Source organism: Phalacrocorax aristotelis, chromosome Z (genome assembly GCF_949628215.1).
Source record: "Phalacrocorax aristotelis chromosome Z, bGulAri2.1, whole genome shotgun sequence".
Lineage (NCBI taxonomy): Eukaryota > Metazoa > Chordata > Aves > Suliformes > Phalacrocoracidae > Phalacrocorax > Phalacrocorax aristotelis.
Genome location: NC_134311.1, coordinates 2368865 through 2387186, shown reverse-complemented (window position 1 = coordinate 2387186; position 18322 = coordinate 2368865). Strand labels below are relative to the sequence as shown.

Sequence of the window (18322 nt, the reverse complement as noted above, 5' to 3'; positions counted from 1 at the left end):
CTGGTCACCTCGGGCTTGATGAAGGATGGGGCGATTGCCTGCATTTTTCACATTTGGCCACTTTTTTTGCTTTTCTTTTCCTTTTTTTTTTTCCTCCCCCATTGCCACCATTTAAGTGACAGTGCTTAGGACGGCGAATTTTAGAGATGCGGTAAAGCTGCTTGTCTGAATCCACTTTGAAGTAATAATGCTAGTGGGTCTGAAATCCAGATCTACACGCTAATCTCTAGTTTTGCCTTCAAACGGAATTCAGTTACAAAGAGCCTGGAAAGATTTTGCGTCTATTCAAGGGGCACAAAATCTTTAATTTTCTGAGGAGCAAAAAAACTCCCCAAGAAACTTCATATAGCTCCTTAGGTTTTGCTTAGCATACGTGATAAAACATTGATTGTCGCAGTTTGGTGACCCATGAAATTTGGGGGTTAGTTTTCTCTTCAGACCAGAGCATATAATTATGCAAATAAAGAGCTGTCACTGATCTAGTGAAATACTCACAAACACATGCAATCCAAAATGGAACAGAAAAGTGAAAATTTGTGGTATTATGATGGTACAATGATAAATGACATCTCCTTCCAAGTTTCTCGAGAAGTACAATTTTCACACTTTGTCGAGTACGTCAACGTAACGTGGGCACAGACCGAGGCACACACGTCCCCACGAGATCCGGGTACCCACGAGTGCGTGCACAGGCACACATGCACAGGCACACGCATCCCTCGACTCTGCGAGATGCAGCTCTACCCGGGTGTGCGACGGATGTAGACATTCTTGGCAGGTTATTTTTGGTTTGGCTGACTCGAGAACGGTGCAATATGTGGCTCCACGCGGTTTTATAGATGCGACACGTTTCGTTTGTACTTCTGAATGAAATTCCTAGAGGGAAAGAAATCCCAAACACCACCTCCCCACCCCCCAAAAAAACCCAGACAAACCCCCAACCAAAACCAGAAAACAATTGGTGATGTTTCTTGGGGACAGAGGAAAAATGCACATTCCTGTGAAAAGCATCATCATCTTTTGGCTGAGTCTGGGAGAATCACACCGCAATGGCTGCAACCAGCACATAGCCATGTCTGCAGCCTACAGATGAGGGATTTCTTTGCCTTTTTTTTTTTTCTTTCTATTATTTCCCCATTTTCTTTCCCCCCACAGCCCTGATGTGTCTGGGGGTCTGCTGGCTGTTTTCCTCACGGAATATTTTTTCTTACTCCCCCTTCTTGGTAAGGAAAGACTACTCTTCTTGGCCCATCGCTCCAACCATTGCACTTTGGCTAGCACGAGGGTGTGCAAACCTTTTGGGCAGGCAGGCCGTGAGCCTCTGGGTCATGAGGGACCGGTGGATTCTCCTGTAGAACCTACCCCAGGGTCATTTTTTTTTCTTTTTCTTTTTCCTTTTTTATGTAACTTTTGGGCTCCCAGCCCCTAAGTCACCCGTGGCACAGGCTGTTGCAGGACATCGGGGAGTCCCCCCGTGATGAAATGGGAGGGGGGTGACGTCAGACCTCAGGCCGCTAAAGGCATCACGGCGCGAGGGACCAGCGGTGTGCGATTTTACACCGACCCGACGGAATGCATTAAATCAGCATCATCCCCGCCCACGTGCGCCGTGGGACTGTTGTCACCTTTCCACGCCACGCCGGGATGCTCCCACGACTCTTCCAGCTCCCCACCTCCCCCGGTGTCGTGTGTCGCCCCCCCTCCCCCCTCCCCAAACGTCCACGAGGAACCGGTCAAACCCCTCTCCCGGGGTGTATTTTAACGCTGTTCAGGGTTCGCGAAAGGGGAGGGGTCGGCGGGGCTTCCCGTCGGAGGGGCGGGTGGGACGCCTACGCTCGCCCGGGAAGGGGCGGGGGGGAGGTCCTGAGCCCTGGACCGTGGGGCTGGACACGCAGCCCACTCCGCGGCACGGAGGAGCCTCGCTCCCCCCCGCTCCGCTGTCACGAACAACCCTGCGTGGGCCGGGGGGGGAGGGGGTTACCGGCGGGGGGTGGAGCTCACGCACCCCCCTCCCCAAACCAGGCCGGGGTCCCGTTTGCAAACACGCCCCACCCGCGTGTTTTCCCAGGCGGGGGTGGAAGCTGCATCCCGCCCATCCCCACGCTACCCACCAGCGACCGCGGAGCTCAGCGCGGGGACGGAAAACGTGCACGGAGAAGAGAAAAAGAACATCTTTATTTGGTGTTCGGTGCAAGCAGAGAAGTACCAGTGGCGAGGACCCCTACTCCCCCCCCCCCCCCCCCATGCTTCGCAGCCCCCTGCCGAAGTGGTAATGCGAGCACGGTAACAAGGAATAAAAGCCTTTAAAAAAGGGCAGTCGTTACAGTAGAAATTTTTGTACACTTCGTTTCTCATCCACAGTTAAAAAAATAGATGCCTTCCCACAACATTCAGTACCCCGGAGATCCCCCACCGCTCCCCCCCCGATGGTGGGGGGGGTCAGGCCGGCCGCAGGCAGCAGCATCCTCCGGCAGGGCTGGGGAGAGGACACCCTGCTGCAGACCTCTCCCCCAGCAACAGGTTCCCCTCCGGGAAGAAAAACCCCTGGGGGCTGACGCGGGGGATGCTTGGAAGGTGCGGGAGAGGTTAAATGCAGCGGGGGGGTGGGGGTGGGAGAAGAGAGCAGGGAGGGAGTGAGCTCTCCAGGGGGGCAGAGAGCCCCCCACCCGGGGCACTTCGGCTCGAACCTGGCCAGACCCACCATGGGTGCCACTGCCTTCGCTCCCCGGTGGAGGGGATACCCCCTGCTCCAGCATCACCTCGTTTGAACGCCCCCTACCCCCCAAATTCCTGGCACCCAGCTGTGGGTTAGGGAACATTACATGGAGGGGTGGGTGGGATGGGGCGTCCCAAACCCGTGTGTTGGACTGTTGCCTCCTCATCACTAGCAGGCAGCATCAGAGGCGAGGCGGGCATGGCCACTGAAGAAAACATCACTTTAGTTTAGCATCATCAACACTAAAGGAGCTTAATTAGTGCGCTCGCTCGCCGGGCACACTATCAGGCACGTCTTGTCGCTTGTACCAGACGTTTTAGCAGAGAAAAACTGCCAACAGTGATGGCGGTGGCTGCAGCCACGTCCCCCCAGAGCCCCCAAAACCTCCACCTGTGGTGCGGGGTCCCCATGCAGGGCAGCCCCCGGCCCCGCTCCAGCGCCTGGGAAAGCGGGGACACACCTGTTAGCTGAGGGGAACGGGGAATAACCGCAGGACGGCAAGTTATTACAAACCCGGTGTATGAAAATGGAAGCATCTCTGTGTTTAAAAATAAACAGGAAAATGTGCAATGTCTCTCTCTTCTGGTTTTGTGGGTATTTTGGTTTTATTTTTTTTCCTGTCATATTTCACAGTGTGATCCACCCAGTTAATGAATAGGCTTTTTTTTTTAAAAGTGGAGCTTTTCAAAAGATCTACAGATAATGCCATTGATCTGGCAGGAGGAGAAAATCTCTACAACAAAGTGGGTGTCCTATAAATCTGGACCAAACTTCTTGGACCCTCCTACCAGCAGAAAATGAAAGAGTCAACAGTTGATCCCACCTGGTCCCAGAGAAAGAGAAGGCTACTGGGTGTAAAATCATGGGCTGGTTAGCACTTCTGAGTTAGAGCTGTCTTTAAGAAAGAGTAATTCCTATTTTGTTCTGTCAAAAAATAGAAGGAAGCAGCAAAAAATCCTGCAGGCGATAGGACCACAACGAAGCTGTTAAATTCTGGCATCAGCTTGGTGCAGGGCTATGTCAGGGCAATTAGAGCTGCACCATGCTGCACTGTGCAGTACCACTGTCAGCCTTAATCTGCGCGCTGATGGGCAGCACGAAATCCAAGTTACAGCCCACAGGAAGCACAACCAGTGAACCCATATTGCTTTGACAGTTGCACTCATCTAGAAATAATGCAAAACGCTATTTAGATGTATACATCATGACCCTGTGCTCTAGGAAGAAAACAATCTAATGAGGGGCTGGGAGACTGCTTGCAGAAAACAAGCAGCGAAGAGGTTGGTGTTGTGTTTTTCTTGTGTTATTTTTGTTTGTTTCCCCCCCTCCCCTCCTTTTACAATTCTTCGTATTTTATCCGGTTGGAGCGCCGCGTTGGGGTTGGTTTCACTGAGCTGTTCTTTGCCTCTATCGCCTCGCTGAAGAACTTGAAAATAGATGGAAAACTCTTCCAGGAAGTTAGCTCATGGCGCTCCGTACCTGCAAAACACAAAGGCAACAGTTTGTCCGGGGGTCGTTTTGCTGCTGCCGGGGGCGTTGGTGCAAAACCTGGGGGTGGCCATACGACTGCCGGCGGCTGCACGGGGGCATCTGGGCAGGAGCAACCGCGGACACACAGACACAGGTCAGAGATCCGGAACACACCTCGGGCCTCGGAAAGCGAGACCCCAAAGCACCCTGCCAGGCGAGGCTTCGCTAAAGCTCCTCACCTGTTTCACCCAGCTTGGAAAAAAAGAAGTGTCTGCTTTTCAGTACTGGTGTACCTTGTGCTATTTCTCATTTATTTTACATTGCTTTTAGTCTGGTATATGCATTTTTAACCAAAGAACACCTGACCTGAACACAACCGATGCATCAGGAAGGCGTCCTTCATGCACGCTTTCCCAGCAAGCCCATACAAAATATTGAGGCACTAAAGTGGACCTTTCCTGCTTATCTCTTCCCTCTGCAAGACCCACCTCAATCTCTTTCTTTTTGGTGGGCGCTTTTATTGTTTTACAAGTGTCTCCTTCAATGCCTGGCGCATTTGCTTTATTTAAACAACAACAAAAAAAACCAATCCCACAACAACCCCCAAAACAAAACCAAGATGATGGAGACAGGGAACCAAGGGCTGTGAAAGAGTTGGGACCTCTTCCTGGGTAACCCAATTATGCGGAGATGCTGCCTGGAAGCCTCTGGATCCTGGGCCTCCGTTTGATACTTTAACATTGTTAATGATAATTCTTTAGTCTGTAATAGTAGGTCATTGCTATGGTTACTCTACAATGGTGCAACACTTCGCTTTCCCCTTCAGCTATTCGCTGAGACCCGGTAACCACATTTGTTGCCTAGCAACAGTTTTGTGACAGTATCACAATCTGGGGGTGACAACAATGAAGGACACGGTGGCCATGGCCTGCCCGGCAGAGAGGGATGCCGCCCGGGGCGGCTGATGGTCCCCAGGGGGACATGCGGTGGCTGATGGTCCCCAGGGATGCGGGGCGGCCACCCTGGAGGGATGCTCTGGCGTGGTGCTGCCTGCACGCCCACCTTCATGCCCCCACTGGGACCCTCACCCCCGTGTACCCATCCTTGGCGTGTCCTTGGTGGCTCCACACACGCCGTCCCCTCCAGAAAGTCGTTGATGGAGGTGCTACCTGTCACGTCTCCCTCCCCCACTCCCACGCAGGCAGCCATCAGACAAGCTCCTCCAAAAAAGCCCTCCACAGAAAGACACCACTTCCCACACAAAGAGACGTTTTCGTACAAAGAGGATCCACGTCACACGCGCGCACACACTGATTTCCACCCCCCTGCTCCGCGTTCGTTGTGTGGAGACGATTTATGACATCTCACACCAACTTCCCAGAGACACCTTTTATACAAACACGTTCCACCTCCAATTTCACCCATCCTTGTGCAAACCCTCTTCGCTGGCAGGCAGACCGTCACATACGGCAGGTGGCTTCTGACGGAGACCATCTACCCCATTCCCTGCGGAGACCCACCCCATACCCACCCTTGACAACGCTTGTTGTCCACCTTGGGCTCATCCCACACGTGGAGGTGCCCCTGCCACGGCAGAAGGATAAAGCTCTCCTTCCAGCACAACCTGCAGCCTAACAGACCTGTCCCTCAGGCACGGTTGGGTACGCTATGATCACCTGCTGCCACCATGCGATGACACCAACAAAGACGTCAACTACTGAAGATGGTTTTATGGAGGGACAGGCTGCCCTAGCGCACCCTGAGGACTCTCCTGCACACGTAGGTCTCCTCACACACCTGTGTTATAGCACATGGTAACATCACGTTGAGCCCCGAGGGGCAAAACGTCTTCCCATGTGGCCTTCTGGGCCCTGGAAGGATGCTTCCCACACAAACGCGTCTCTGTCGCTCCCGCCTGCCTGCATCCGTCTGTCTTCATCATATTCATCCTCATTAATACCCACTGGATTAAATTAGATGAAAATGCAGACAGGGAACATTATGCTGTTTCTTCCCCCCCTTTTTTTCTTTTCATCAACAACCTTCCCCCTCTGTGAAAGGGCCATCCAGAAACAAAAAAAATGACAAAACAATAAGTTTCTGAAGCTCCCCTGTCCCCTTCTCCACCCTGCCTTCTCCCATGCACTTTCCTCATGTCCTCAGGAGAGATCAGGCTTACATTCACTGGTGTTACTGAAACTGATTAACCTACAGCTTTCCTGTAGCAACCCCTCTCAGCCCACCCCTCTCAAAAAACAATTCAAGCTTTGAGTCTAGAGGGACTCAATGATTCAGCGGTCTAAAGCAATTTCAACATTCCCTATTTTCCCTTTCCTAGTAACAACCTTACTGACAGATGAACAATTTCCCTGGTGATAAAATCACTACAATGGCTATTTAGTTTCCAGGATTATGATGATTCTTTGCTTGATTAATATTGCAATAAGAAAAGCTTGCCAAGTATCTGCCTTGGCCCTTTATAGTCATTTAAAGGTCATATTTTGTCCTTAGGTATTCACATTCGACTACTGCTAAAGGGAGAGCCCTAAAAATTTAACACTGCACAGACTGTGCATTTATGATTTATGTACCAGAGGCTCAGAAAAATTAGACAGAAGCCAGAGGAGCTATGTCCTAAGGGCGATGACAGATTTGGCCATAAGGTTTTTGCCAGAGGAAGAATATCATTGTTGACTGCAATCTCAATTGTGTGTTTATTAGTAGACAAATCTAAATTAAATGCATGAGCAGCCATCTATTTTTTGATAGAAAGAACCGTTTGTGAGAGTCGGGTAATAAGAAGCAGTTGCACTAAAGCCAAGGCCCTCTAAGGTGTATATATATACCCTTAGCACTCACTAATTTCAACGGCCGTGATGCTAAACTGCATGATTCAATATTCTGTGTTAAGTGACGGGTTGTTGCACAATGCGTAGTGATTGCAGACATTAATTCTTTGAGAAATCTTAGGATCATGTTGCAATAAAAAGACATGTAAAAACTGTTAAGTGTGGGAGACAGCTAGAACATCCTAAAATATGCTAAGACTACAGTTGCAGAAGAAAAAAAATATCAATCCCCCCCCCCACCCCACTCCCAGCCCCACAAAGAGAAATGAGAGAAATGCCGTAAGAGCAGAGCGACCTCCCAGTTGCTAACACGGGAAGGGGTAGGGAGAACTGGATGTATATCTTAACACGTACAGAACATCATTGTAAAGGAGCTCGGAAGAGAAGGTGGATCCAATAACACGTGAGGTGAATCGAGTAATGACTGTAAAATGGTGAACAAGTTTCAGAATCAATTTACCCACCACCACAAAGAGATATTGACAATTAGAAATAATGAAGACTTGCCGATACAGTTGTTGATACAAAAAAATAAGGTAAGGGAATACTTGCAAAAATTTAATATACAAATCATCGGGTCTGGATGACACGCATCTGAGGGTCTTCAGGGAATCAGTTAATGAACTTGCTGAACTACCGGCAATTATTTCTGAGAATTCATGCACAATCAGGTAGGCACCAGAGGACTGGGGTGAGGGTGGGAAGAAAAACAATGCTAATTTGAGATAAGGAGGAATAAATGAAACTACTGTGCCTAAAATTTACCTTTGAATATTAGTAAAGTGAGAGATCAACATTAAAAAACACCCGCAAGAGCCTTTAGGGCAACAGGAGCCTTAGAATAGAACAGAACAGGCTCAGATTTGACAAGAACGGACAAAAATAAAACTTGACCAGTTTATTGAATCACAAAAATCAGCAGGAGAGAGATTTATCCATTGCCGTGTCTCCCCACATAGGTCAACCTGACAACTCAGGGGCGGTGGGAACCTGGGGAATCACTTACAACGCAATATGACCTTCACCGCTCTAACGAGCTGCGGTCACCCCTGCCTCTTGTTTGCAAATGAGCCGCTTTATTCCAGCCGAGGAGACCTCGCAATACCTGAGATTTATGGTAATGCGGCTCCCGGCTGTGCGGTGCCGTGCCCGTGCCGGCTCTAGCCGTGAGCAGCACGCCCAGCGGCACCCACAGGGCACGTGGCACCTCTGCAGGCTGCGTCCGGACTCCGCATCTCAGCTCAGCTCATCTCGTCACCGTTCCTCGCTGGGTCGCAGTCTGGGACTCCGCTCCCCGCAATTAGTACCGCAAGTCTGGAACAGCACGGCGGCTCACTGGGTTCACTACGTTTCAGATGAAGAAAGGTGTAATTCTCCATGTGTGAGACAACGTATGGTATCTCAGGCCGGCTTGGAAGCGGGCGCTGATGCGCTTCGTGGGAAGCATTTGAGAAGACAAATAATAAGTAACGATACAGGGTTGAAAATATACCTATGAAGTCCCGGGGGGATTGGTATTAGGGCCCAAGTCTTTTAAACATGGTTATTAGTGATCTGAAAGAATAATTAGAGTCCTTATTAGTTAATTAGACTAATTAGCGGATGATATATTGAATAGGAGATAAAGCGAACATAAGAAGGGACAGAGAAATAATAATAATAATAAAAAAGGCAGCCTAAATGGGTAGGAAAAATAAGGGAAAAGCAAAATTGGTGCCTGCAGGGGTGGCCGTCCAACACGACCAGGCGAACGATCCCCGTGGCCGTTTACACGCCCACATGTGAACACATTTTCACCCCCCCCCCTCCCCCCCCCCCCGCCTTTCCACTTCCACTCAGGAAAAGCAGCTCTTCACCCAGCGAGGCTGACAAACTCCTCCGTCCAAAACAACGGCGCCCGCGGAGGGAAGGAGCTCTGCAATCCCCATAATTCATTCTTGCAGAGCGATTACCGGCTGCGCGGGACAAAGGTGCCCTCCTACGGCGCCTGCCCACCACGCCGGACAAAAGCCTCCTCCCGCGGTGCTCAGAAGATGCGCGGCACAATGGTGGCCCCCCGCCGCGTTTACAAGATGTGTGGGACAAAGGTTTCCCATGCTGCACGGGAGCCGAGCGAGATCTCCATACGCGCCTCCACGCTGGAATATTTCTGCAGAGAAAAAGTTTCCAGGTTGAAAAGTTTCTCCACAGATATTAGCCACAGGGCTGACCTCGGGTCTGCTTCTCTAAGCGGCGGCTTGTCTCTCAATAGTGTGGGCTTCGGAATGAATTAAGGGTGCTCCACGCCTCTGGGTTTAGTCCCCTTTGGGACGGCGAGCGTTGCTGCTCTTCACCAACCGCCTTGCGCCGTGGCGAGTTTGCTACTGATCTGAGCTCCGTCCCCGTGGTCGCGGTCCACGACGAGACCCTGCCACGCTGCAAAGTGTTAACGCCGGTTTTGGGCAGGAGATCAGCTTTGCCATCTCATCCCCAAGCGTGAGCCGCGGTTGCTTTAATGTTTATGATTTAAGCTGCAGCAATAAAAAAGGCCCTAAACCTCACCAAAACTTGATTTGAACGGTTCAAAGGCTGAAATGCAGCCTTTTGGGGGGTATTTGCACAAACAGAAGCACTTTAAAACTTGCCAGATGTATTTTATCATTATTCCCGTTACTCTGAGAAGCAACATGATTATTTCTTCCTTTACGAATAAACGAACAAACAAGCCAACCCATTCTCTCCTGGGAACGTGAGTGCGATATGCCTTTCAGAAAGGACGTTTTCTCCTGAAAGTTATGAATCCATGCAAGTGTCTTTCTCACATTATCTAAACATACACACACACACACAAACGTTAAAGTCTTCATATAAGACTTTAATTCTTAGCTGTGTAATTTTGTAATTCTGTGACTCTGTAGGAGTGTGATGATATGCTCAAACCTGCATTTATGCGTGAGAAAAAGGTACATTCCTGCCTCTGCTGCACCCATCCTTCTGGACGCCATTAAATGACTTCTGTAGCACACAGTTACTTCTAAAGGGGAATTTAACTAGGTTTTTTTTTACCTCTGAGTGCATCAGATGTTATCAAGAACGACAGAACTATTTTTAATTCATAAGGTTTCTCCATTTACGATTCCTGGATCCTATGGATCTCCACAGGAAGAAATTATTCTGTCTGTTGCGACTGTTTTGCTCTGCTGATGTAAACCACCATGTCTCAAGCCCGAAAATGGAAGAAGCTCTCAGAGCTTCATCAGTAAAACTACAGAAAAAGGAGATAAAAGAAATATACCTTGCTTAAAATCACTAAACACTTCTGACAGGGAGGATGAGAGCTTCAGGAAAAATGGGGAAGGAGTCCATTAGCTCAAGAGCTTTGAGAACCAGTGACCTTAGGAGCTTCTGCATATGAGCTTCCAGACATCGCCATGGTAAAGAAAGGTTAAAAGCTTAAGCGAAAATAAGAGACAAGCCATGCACCAATTAATGAAATGGAAGAAATGATGCCTGAGGGGACATTAAAAAAACCAAAAGCAACCAAACCCCAAACCTTGGTGTGTTTAGTTTGGCTAAGAAGTAATAGTTTGTGGAGTCATAGGCATGATAATAATCTAAAAGCAACTGCTTAGGGAAATGAATTCTTTGGAGGAGCCAAGAGGGAAGAACCAAAGAAATCTGAAGAAATTAAATACAGCCTATAAAGGGGGCTCAGACACACAGTAAGCTGGTTTAGATGCAATATTTATCCACAGAAAATTGTGGGAACCTTTGTGGCAATGCTATAGGATAGACTACACATCCTAAAGACATCTTATGCTTGGTTATTATCTCCTGTGACACAGAGCAGTGTTTATTTTTGTTAGACATTTGTCTTTAATATCTTTAGTGAGATGACAGAAACAGAGGAACAAGCATCCCGCCAACCCAGAACAAAGATTACCTCTGAACTCCCATACTTGCAATCAGCCTTCTTCCCACCCCTCGTTTGCAACACACAAACTACTCGCAAGAAGCACGGGGTCTGAAAAGGCAACAAAATATTTAATACATTCCTTTCGCCCCGTGAGTGACAAAGGCAGATTAGCACAAAAGCTCGGCCCAGGCAAGCTTTGCAAAGCCAGAAGGAGGCAGGAGGCTAACACAGCTGTCATTTTTCACTACTTTTCATTAAATATTAAGGGCATTTCCGTGAGCGCAGGTCATTTGTTTGCTGCTCTGTGTGCTAATGGGCCAAATAACTGAAAGTTGTAAGTTTGTTCCCTCCTGAGCACAGATTACCAAAAGTCAGGTCATTTTTGGGGTCACCAAAAGTCAAGTCATTTTCTTTTGAGTACATACTAAAAAAAGAAAAAACCCATAGATATCAAACAGCTATAGGGCCTTCCCAGTAAGAACCAGGCAGTGCCCTGCATCTGGGACAGAACTGCTGTTAACACCAATGCAAATAATTATAGTAATGCAAATTGCACACAACTACATCGAAAAAAGGAAGGAATCACAAAACAGTTAAAAACGCAGGCTGATTAAATAGCGTTCCAAGAGGCAGAAGATTTACAGGATCTCAGGCTGAGGGCTGCTCTGAATCGCTGCTCTGGGATGACAAGCCCTGAAAAGCAAATGCTTCCTTGGGTCCAAAAAGTCACAAAAAGTCTTTTGCACAAACGGGCAGGAGTGAGGGCAAACAGGCGAACCCACATAGATCTGCTCTTCTCTGTGCAATGAACACCATGAGACTGGCTGCTGTGGGCACAGGCAGACAAGACCAGATGCTGAGGCTGGGTCCAGACCCTTTGAATAGTGGGAGAGCTGGGGGCGGTTCCCCAGGTGGCACCACTTGCATCAACACCTCCCTGAGGTGCTGCGGACAAGGACAAGGGCGGTGGGCATGCAGGAGAGCTGCTGCCAGCTAAAACATCCCAAATTTGTACTGGGACCCTGGCCATTCACAAGCAACCGTGAGGATGAAGACACACCTGGCATCATTTGAAGACTGCCAAGCAAAAGGAAGCCACAACCAAAACCAACAAGCCGCCCCAAAATTCATGCCATGGTGATGATGGGATTGCCTCCATGAGACCCTCGTGTGCGGATATCCCACTTGCCAAACATCTGCGGTGCTGCTGCCCCGCACAGTGAAAGGCAGCAAGGAGAACAGCCAGCCAGTGGGACACTAGATAAGGTCGTTGTCAGGCTTCCCAGGGACCCAGTCCGAGGGAAGAGGATGCTGACTTTGGGGCTGTGCTATCGGGAAAGCTGCTGAACACATGCTGCCAGTGAAATGCCACGTGCCGCTCGTGGGATGATCTGCTCCATCGGTGTTGCAGCGTCCCACCCGTTGCCGGCTGAATCAGACCTGCAGCATGCTACTGAACGACGCTCTCGCAAGCAGCAATTTCAAATGCAGGGAATGCTTGCAGGAGAGCAAACCATTCCCTTGATGAAGGCGTCCAGTATAGATACGCTTGATACTATGCACCTACGGATTTTAAAACTCATGTTAAAATGGTGTGGCACGCAGAGAAGTAGGCAGGGGTTGACATGATATCTATATATCAACATATCTGTCTATCTCTGTCTGTATCTCTGTCTCTATCCCTATGTCTGTGTAATCTTTATATCTATATTATCTCTGTCTACATCGCTCCATCGCTCCATTGCTCCATCCATCCATCCATCCATCCATCCATCCATCCATCCATCCATCCATCCATCCCTAAATATAAACATTCTTTATCTGTCAAATGCAGGATGGGGTATTCAGGTTGCACCTTACAAAGATGTTTTGGGGTACGGACAGACCTATGGAGGGTGCAGGATCTCATCACTGGAAGCTAAGAGTAGGTTAGACAAACATCTCTTGGGATTATTATGGGTATAGCTGATGTCGCCCTGGGGAATGTGGACAAACTAGGTAACAACTTGAGTTTGTTTCTATCCAGTTCTGTCTTTGAGTAGTCTGTGACTTTATTGGCTTTATTTAGGCAACTCATAAGTTGATTGTATTCGCAGGGTACATCGTAGTAGCTCTGAAGCATTTGAATAATGTACACTAGTGAGCTAACTAAATTTTTTAAATGTAGATGCATTTTTTCCTACCATGAATGAGAAAAAAAATCTTTATAAAATTGGACCCAAGAGCACAAATGAAGTATTTAGCATTTGAAAACCATCACTTTCTCAACCAGGAGAAAAGAAAATTGTTTTTAAAATGAATGAAATTTTGACCTGCTCAAAACCTGACACATCCTGAGAGAACATACACCCATGTGGCTTCTGGGGCAAGACTGCTGAAAACCAAGTATTTATGCTTCAAACCTTCCACAGAAGGTTTGAACCTAGAAAAATACTAATTTACATGACAGACCTTAACACGCTACAGCATCACACAGCAGTCAGTTACATCTCTTTCTCCCCACTGCTTTGTAAGGGCATGTCTAGCAGAGTTTTCCAAGGCAGAAGCCATCATTACCATCCTTTTGCAGACCGGGAGGCTCAGCTGAGACCCGTGTAGACCCGAGCTCTGCCAAGCCTGAGGCTGCAGCTCTGCTCACTGAGCAATGCTGCTGTTAACCGGCACGCAGCGTTTTAGAAAACGTATTTAAACTCATCTAAAACATACAGCAGCAATACCTGTGAGTTAATTTAATTTGAAATACCGAATGGTGGATTTTTAAAAGTGAGTTTATTCCTAATTCCTGCAGCTTTTCAGTGTTTATAGGGCAGAGTCCTGAAGCGTAGCCCTCACTGGCAAGCTCTGATAACTTGGGAGGGTGCTGCTTATGCAAGTAGTCTCGCTGATAACGGCAGGACTGGACACGTGAAAGGACCAGGCGCTTAGAAAATAGCTACTCTCTGCGATGGTGTTTTACGATTATTTGTTCCTAAATAGTAATTGTGCCATCAAATAACCGGACGGAGAATTAACTATTGGAAATAATTCAGAAAACGCTGATGTCAGCTTCCTTCAGTGAAGAGTATCACGGATTTGTAAAACCCACCAAGCAAATGAAATTATGTAAATCACCCGAGGAACAGCTGTACCAGCAAGCGTGAGCACGAACTGACCCGGCTTTGGCGCTCCCCAAAAACACAGCAGCCAAGGCAACGCCGCGGAAATGGCAGCACCTGCACCCAGGGCAGCTAGGAAGGGCATCAACGCTTTAAAATCCTGCCTTACAGCAGAGTGTGACAGCAGAGACACCCCATCTAATAGCGATGGAAAAAGGCCCTTAATCACTAGCAGGATAAGCCCAGATTTGCAATTGCAATAAAGCAAATTTTAAAGTAAAGAAGCTGAATATAATTTTCTCCCCTTTCACACCAGGAGCGGAGCTTGGAGACCGGCGTGGATGCTGGCATAGGCAGCTGTGGAAATAAAGAAGGTCTTTCTAGGTACAGGAATGAGCCCGTGACTAAGGAACAAACCGCGATGGGAACACTCACGGGCTGTGAAGCACCATAGCAAACGCCCAGTGTTTTTATTATTTCAGCAACAACCTGAATTCATACATTGTAAGCCTTTAGTGAATATAGTAACTCCCCCCTCCAGTGGGAAATGCTTATAATCTTCTGCACAAGGAACATTTCAAAAGGATTCCCCCCACCAAAATTCGTGTCCTGTTCTATCTGCGTAGGCCAGGGATTACAGTCATCGCAAGCCCAGAGTACTTTCATAGGTACAGGAATGGTATTCACTAACCTGCCTGTTTCATCTTATGGCTATTGCGTGTGATGGACCCCGGCCCAACCCAACTGAGCCTAACTCAACCCAACCCAACAAAACCCAACCCAGCCCAAGCCAAGCCAACCCCTCCAAGGTGCCATTGGCACCATCCATCTTATGCCTCATCCTACGGCGCACAGCACCCCTGGAAGGGCAGCTCCTCCTGATTTTCCATCGGAGGCTAGTTTTGTGATGGCTAAGAGGAAAAACAAATGAGGAAGCCAGGCGCTGCCTCTGCAGCGCTGGCTTTGCTCCCAGGGGAACCCTGAGCAAAACTCCTCTGTGCCTGGCGAGGACCCTCCTGATGGCTGCTGCTGCGGTACGGTGTAAACGGGGTGAGCAAAGGGAGGGCTGAGATGGGGCCGTCCACCCGCTTTCCTGCTCCCACTGGACACCTGCGCCAGGTGCTGAAAAAGACTTGCCCCCTTACACCAAGACAAGTGAAACTTAACAGCCTAAACACAAGTGATGCTGAAAATCATGATTCAGCTGCTCACCACCCCGCCGAGGTGTCTAAGCTGCACAGACACCTCCGTTCCTGACCTTGAAGCTTACACCTTATTGCAGCATCGCTTCTGTACATGCTCAGAAACACCTCGGGCTTGACAGGGCAAATGCTTTCATGGGCCTCAGGCAGATAGGGAGCCCCCCGCCCAATAACTCTGAGTAGGTGCACAAGCCTCAGGGGGAGGAATGCCCTCTTCACTCCTTCCCGAGGCTTCACCTAACCCAAATCTCTTCGCACTCCTTGCCTGCCTTCCTTCCACCTAGAACACCTATTTCTCCAGGACATCCACTTCTCCAGGACATCCACTTTTGAACTCCTCCCCCACAACCTGCCCATCTTGCAGCTCTTCTTGAACTCTCACCCACCACCTGGCCCTGATCCTGTTGCATCTCATCCATGCACCAACCCCAGCTCTCCTGTCCCCAGCGCCCACCAGTTTCTGCCCTTTTCCTGACATTTCTTCAACCCTGTTTCACCAAGACCTCCTCTACCTCACCGTTGCTGTGTCCATCCAGTCTCTCCTCACCAACAATTTTGTCTTCCAGATGCTGGCAGTAGCCCACCAAACATGTCTTCCCTCTCCACATTTTATTCTTTCTTAAGAGGAAAAGAAAGTCCCAGATCTGGCTTTGGCAGGTATTTAAAAAAGCTGGACACAGGCTGCACCTCCCACCGAGGTGTGGTGGTGAGGGCAAAAAAAGAGGCCGCATCTGTGAAAATGCAGCAGACCTATCCTGGATGGTAAGAGAAAGGAGGACTTGGTCTTCTAGGTGAGAATGATGGTTTCATGGGAAATTCAGTACATTTTTTAGTGACTCAATGGAAAGGAAGCACACCTGAGTGTGTAAAATGCCATGGAAGATGGAGCTGGGCCACCAGAATATAAACACCAAGTAACAAGCGGAATTAAAAGTTCAAGTTTTGGGAGTCACTGACAGACTGTTCATTTTGATAAACTTTTCATCCTGTCAAGTAAGTATAAAAAATTTGCTGGAAAATTTTTTTTTTTAAATTTAAATTTGCGAATTTGAGGTGTGAATAACCCATGTGCAATTGCAAGTCACTTACGACTAACCCATACCAGATAATTTTTTCTCATTTGCGTTTCATCAGCTGCTGTGTACCTAAGTACACAAATGCGTATTTACACCCACCCCTCCCCGTACACCTCAGGCCTCTATGACCCACTTACAGGATTCTGAGTAGCTGTTTTAGTGAGAAGGACGGCAAGAAGACAGTGCTGTTTCACCAGTGAATTTACACCGATATAGTGAGCGTTAACCTTCTTTTATTAGCGTGACCTTTGCTGGCCGTTGCTAATGAACATTCTTGAAGAAGGCAGGTGATTGAACCCCGACTGCGGGATTTCATGGACAATGATCATTGTTGTGGGTCAAGTACACCTGTGCTGCAATCATAAAGTTAATAACCTCTACAACAACAGCTTTACATGCGGCTGTCTCAGAAGAATGCCATTTCTGTAACTCACAGCCTTTGGAGACGCTATTTATAATTTATACCCAATCTGAAGCGCAAAGATTTTTCTCTCCTGCAAGTCATGGTAATCAATACAGGTCTGCACCTATTACAGCCCAATGAGGTGAAGTGTGCGGCAAGGATCAGCTGTGTCGGGCAGATGCCGTGGCTCATAAACATGGCTTTGCAAAAGAGCCCGTCTCCAGTGGCTGTTCCCAGTCTCTATGCTGGGAGAGCAAATAAAGGGGGAAATAATTCTTTGTAAGGGTGCCATCCCAGCTGCTTAGCGTCGCAAACTAAATTAATTGCATATTTGCCTCAGAACTGCTCAGAAACTTGAGGTTTTCTGGCACGTCACATGGATTTCAGGCTTCTGCACCCTAATTCATAACACATCAAGGCTTAATGCAGGATACTCTGAAGCTCCCATATCATGGAAACCGGCAATTTAAGACTAAACACCAATTTGCAAAGGCTTTGCAGATGTGAATTACACTAAATTTAACTAAGCTGAATAATATCACACTTCCTGTGACTTAACCTCTGAGATGTCATTAGAGGGAGAATTTGAGATTAATGACCATAAAGCTGCATATTTCGCTCCCCGCTTAACCCTCCTCCGCGCCGCAGCAAGCGGCAGCTTTGTCTGGAAGTGCTCGACATGTTTCCCTTGTGCACCTGCCTCGCTTATTCCGAACAAACGATGCCAAAAATCATCCACGGGTGATGTTTGGGATGCAAGGGCGGCAAGCCAGCCGCGCGGCGATGAGCTCGAGACAGGCATCGGCGTGGGGGAGGCGGCGAAGGCTGGCATCGCGGCAGCAAAGTGAGGCGCAGGCAGGGCGAAGGCAGCCGTAAGGCAGCCGAGACGAGAAGACGCGTTGCGCGTTGGGATGCGTTGACCTCCGCCTACGCCCCGCCTGACATCCCTGTCTACGGGAGTCAGACACACGAGCGTGAGCGTGGGAGGTGGGTCTGCCACCAGCCGGAGGGAGAACTCGAAAGTCTGGGATGAACGTGAAAGGAAATATTAAGTTCATGATAAGGGAAAAAAAAAAACAACCCACAACCCAAACAACCCCTTAAAAGCACGGGATGCTCGCTGTGGGTTTGCATTTGTGACCGGCGGGGCCCCATTGCTGAGCCACGGCTGGAGAAGCTCAGCAGGACCCAGGAACCAGTGGGGTGAGGGACAGGTAGAAGCTTCTTCTGGAGGAACTGCAGATCATGTCCTGCCTTGCGTCCATGGGAAAACCACAACCAGTCAGAGAGCAGCCCCAAAATCAGGCTCTTTCTGCTAATCCAGTTTTAATCATGCACTTGCAGAGCAGAAGTTTTTAACTGTTTCGTTTAACTGTTGCAATAATTAAATAAGGTCTGTTTGAGAGACCATATTTATCCCAAAATAGGGACTGATTCACTATTACCCTTCAAAAAAAAATAAAACAAATAACATCAAGATTCAAAGCGGTATCTCCAAGCCGACACAGTCATGTCAGTGTTGAAGAAACAACTTATGATTTCCCTACCAGACAGAGAGAAAAAAAAAACCCAAACACCCAAAGACAGAAGACAATATGAAGCTTAATGACCTTGGT

General features: G+C 48.5%; 1 protein-coding gene across 1 annotated transcript in view; it reads right to left on the bottom strand.

Annotated features, from left to right (window-relative positions):
- Nucleotides 1-3313: 3313 nt before the first annotated feature.
- ARB2A (ARB2 cotranscriptional regulator A) overlaps nucleotides 3314-18322 on the bottom strand; it is a 275407-nt gene continuing 260398 nt past the window's right edge. Inside the window, exon 11 of the mRNA XM_075078204.1 lies at nucleotides 3314-4195. Coding sequence (XP_074934305.1) covers nucleotides 4053-4195 — 143 coding nt within the window. The 3' untranslated portion in view covers nucleotides 3314-4052. The remainder of the gene's footprint in view (nucleotides 4196-18322) is intronic.